A 4020-nucleotide genomic window follows, 5' to 3' on the forward strand; every position below is an offset into this window, starting at 1 on the left:
TGGTCTCTATCTCGGCGAGTGTGTGCGTGTCTGTCTGTTTCATCGCATGATTCTCAGTACCCTCTGGCTCTCTCTCTCCCTGTGCGCCATACACGAGCGTTCTGCTTAACAGACCTCCTCCGGAACTGAGTGCAGAAACAACCCCCCACTGCACCCCACCCTGCCGCTCCTGTCTCCTCCTCCCCCTTCCTGCCCCCGCCGCTCCCACCCCAGATTTCCGGCGGAGCAGACTGGCCCCGGGTCCCGGCGGGGCTGACTGCCGTCAGCGCCCCTTTCGCAGCGGCCGCGACCCCTCCCCGCTGACCTCACCCGCGCCGCCGCCTCGCGCGCGGGTATAAGAAGCGGCCCCGGCGAGGAGCGGGCAGCCAGCGCCCCGGGTCCTGTGAGCGCTCCCGGACTCCCGACGCGCGGACCTCAGAACGCCGGACCCCGAACCCCGGTTCCCCGGACCGGTCTCGCGGAGCCCGCGCCGAGCAGGTAACCATCTCCGTCCCCTCTCCCCCCGCCGGCGGCGTCCCGGAGCACTGGAAAGGGGACCCTTTCCGTTCGTCCCTCGGTTCTGGTGGCGAGCGTGGCTGCGGCGCCAGGTGGGCTCGGGGATCAGCCACCGCTTGGTCCCCGGAGCGCGTCCACTAGCTCGGGATCCCAGCACAGGGGCGGGCTCTGCCCTCGTACCCCACCCGGGGGCTCCCACGAGCGCAGCCCCGGGCCCAGACTGGACGTCGGCTCCTGCGCACTCACATTCCGGCCTCTGCGGCGCTTGGCGCCCAGCGCCGGGGTGGGAGGGTCGCCTCGAACCCCCGCCTGGATCCCTGCTGTAGATCCACGCCAGATGTTCCGGGCAGAGCTGGGCAGTCTGGGCGTCGGCGCTCGAGTTTGGAAGTTAGAATCCAGTTTTCAGGTTGGAATCCTAATCATAGCTAGACATGAAATCTTAGGACTAGAAAGAGCATCTGAGCACTGAAATGATTTTAGCTACGAGTCCTAGAGGCAGTCGTAGAATCAGCATTAGAAATACAATCTTAGCCCTCCAGAAAGAATTTTAGCTTTAGAACCTGAATCTTAGCTCTAGAAATAGAATCTTATGGTTGGAATTAGAACGTTGGCGATCGAGCGTTAGAGTTAGAATGTTGCAGTGGGAACCCTGGAGAGAATTTGAGTCCGCAGCATCGCCATGGGCCCCCAGGCGGTCAGGCCCCAGCGCAGAAATCATGATGGTGGCAGCCTTGGCGAGTGTGCCCCGGCGCTGGCCTCCCCAAGGGCTGGGGTTCCCACGGCCTCCCGACTCGCGGGAAGCAACTCCTAGGCACCCCCTATGGATGAGGACGCCTAGACATGACATGTGTGGACCCGGAGCCCTGGGCTGCTCCCCACCCTGTCCAGCGCTAAGGTAGTAGGTGGTGGTCCTGCTCCCGGGAGGGTGGCTGAATAGTGCTTCCTTAGTTACCCCCGGCAGCGGGCCCGAGGACCCTCTGGGAGAGGAAAAGGGGAGACGGAGCGGATTGGCCGGGGGCGTGGCGCACTCACATTCCTCCTCTTTCCCAGACCCCAGAAGCCGCGATGCCGGGCCCTTGGTTGCTGCTGGCCTTAGCTTTGACCCTGACCTGTGTCCCCGGCTGCCGCGCCCAGCCCGAGGTGGCCCAGAAGGAGGCGGTCACGGCGGCTGAGCGCCCGGGCCTGGACGACCTCCTGCGTCAGGCGGAGCGCCTTCTCCTCCTCCGGGAAGACCTCCAGCGGCTGAGAGCGGACCAGGGAGAGCGTGATACAGGTGAGGTGGGGGAGGCTATCCCGGAACTGCGGGGGCAAGACGAGGCCGCAGGGAGGGCCAGTTTAAGCTGGAGAAAACCTGGACGCAGAAGAAGACAGAGGGGGAGAGCGACTTGGTCTTTTAGCTTCCTGCCCTGCAGAAGCTCAGAACCCTCATTGATCAGGCCCTGGCCGGGGACTCTGAGTTGACCCTTCCCTGAAGGAAGTCGGTTAGATTCCTCCTGAATCTCATTGTTGGGAATGTTTCCCAGAGAGCAGAAATTCAGTGGGGAAGATTTTGTGTGTGCAAGAGAGAGTCTCTTTGTGTGTGACAGTTTTAATTACTACTTATTAGGTACTTAGATGCCAGCCACTGTTCTAAGCACTTAAAATACCTTATCACACTGATGTTCCGAGCAACCTCTGAGGTAGGTGCAATTATTATCCCCATTTTCACAGAAGAAAACTGAGGCTCTGGGAGGTTAAGTCAGTTGCTTAAGGTTACACAGCTAGATAGTGGCAGAGCTGGGATTGGACTCTGTGTCAATATGTGTGTCTGTGAGGTGTGAGAGGCAGGTGCTGGGCTGTGATCCTGGGTAAGTGCCACAGTTGACTGGGAGGAAGGCTGGGGTAGGCACTCATGTGATGCCACCTGTCACAGGGCCAGGTGGGGGTAGGCACTCATGTGATGCCACCTGTCGCAGGGCCAGGTGATCTCTCATTGACCTCTTCCCTTTCTAGAGCCCCAGACCCTTCAACTTGACTGGCTCTCCAAGCGTCAGCATCCAGGCAAAAGGGAGAAAGAGGCAGAAGAGGGAGTTGAAGAGGAGGAAGAGAAAGAAGGGGAGACCGTGGGACCCCAAAAACGGCAGCACCCTGGCCGGAGGGAGGATGAGGTTTCATGGTCAGTCGATGTAATCCAGCAGAAGCGGCAGCACCCTGGCCGGCGCTCCCCCTGGCTTGGGTATACTATCACCAAGAGGCAACACCCAGGCAGACGGCTGGTGGATTCCAAGGCCCAAAGGAGCTGGGAAGAGGAAGAGGAGGAGGGCGCGGTGATGCCTGAGAAACGCCAACATCCGGGCAAGAGGGCCTTGGAAGGCCCATGTGGGCCCTGGGGAGCCTGTGACCAAGCAGCCTTCCTGCTCGGGCTCCTGGGTGACCTAAGCAGGGGCCAAGGAGCTGAGGAGAAGCGGCAGCACCCTGGGAGGCGGGCAAGCTGGGCCAGGGAGCCTCTAGAGGAGTAAGCCCAGTTCCTTATACAACCAAATTTGGGGTCTGAGTATGTCCTAAGCTCTGTGTCCCCTACTCTTTCATGACCTCCTCCCTCCCCGCCTTAGAGCCCTGATCTTAAACCTGAGCCCCTGAATACACACCCTCCCAGGGCTCTAGCCTTGCCTCCCTCCTTCAGGGACACAAGAAAGCCAGCCTGTGAGTTAAAATGCCATATTACCCCACTCTGCACCACTGGCAAGAGGGTAGATCCCAGACCTCTCCTCCCCTCTCCCCCTGCACCTCTCAGGCTTCACCCCCTTCCTCAGCCCTGGCCTTTCTGTGTCTTCCAAGGGATCCCCAAAGTAGGGAAGGGTGCCTCTGGAGCAAGCAGTCAGTGAGGGTGGGGAGAGATGGAAGCTGTGATGCCCCAGTTCAGCTTCCATGCCCTGCCCCATAGGGAGGATTCACCATGGGTAAACTTCACCCCAGGACCAGGATCCCTTTCCCCTTCTTGGGTACCCTTTTGTGGGTGGGCAGAGCCCTGACCTACATCTGCGTTCTGCTTGAGGGAAGCATTTTAGGTAGAGATGCCTGTGGTGCTGGGCTGTGTGGTGGTGGTGGAACAAATGTGTGTAAATAAGGATGTTTTAACATCTCCCTGGAAGTCCTGGCTTGTACATAACCCTCTAGGCACTTTCCTTTTTCAAGGATAATCACCCTACTGCTAATAAAATGGGCATCTAGATCACCTTGGAGTTCTGTGGTTGTAGTCTGTCCCAGTTGGCGTGTTTGGGGTTTCTCTTTTCAGCACTGAAAAGGAATGTTGAAAATGGGATGAGACTAGAGTTCCCCAGCTCTGCTGAGGCAGGAATCAGGGGCCCGGGGCGGGGGTTGGGGCGGGGGAGTGAAAAGTCCTCTTCACTTCTTCCATCTCCGAACATGCTTGGGAGGTGGACAGGGATTCTTGAACCCGTTTGATCCCTGAGGAAACCAGGACTAGAGAAGAGTAAGAGCTTGCCCAAAGATACGCAGCTGGCCTGAGGAGGAGCCAGGGTTTGG

The 4020-nt window shown here is 59.2% G+C and overlaps 1 protein-coding gene across 1 annotated transcript; it reads left to right on the forward strand.

The window, feature by feature from the left end:
• Positions 1-224: 224 nt before the first annotated feature.
• Positions 225-3702, forward strand: TRH (thyrotropin releasing hormone). The gene is made up of 3 exons (XM_049862412.1): positions 225-477; positions 1546-1768; positions 2488-3702. Exons 2-3 carry the CDS (start codon positions 1561-1563, stop codon positions 2991-2993), a joined length of 714 nt encoding a protein of 237 aa, XP_049718369.1. The 5' UTR covers positions 225-477; positions 1546-1560; the 3' UTR covers positions 2994-3702.
• The last annotated feature ends 318 nt before the right edge of the window (positions 3703-4020 follow it).

This window comes from Elephas maximus, chromosome 20 (assembly GCF_024166365.1).
Source record: "Elephas maximus indicus isolate mEleMax1 chromosome 20, mEleMax1 primary haplotype, whole genome shotgun sequence".
NCBI classification, from domain to species: Eukaryota; Metazoa; Chordata; class Mammalia; order Proboscidea; family Elephantidae; genus Elephas; species Elephas maximus.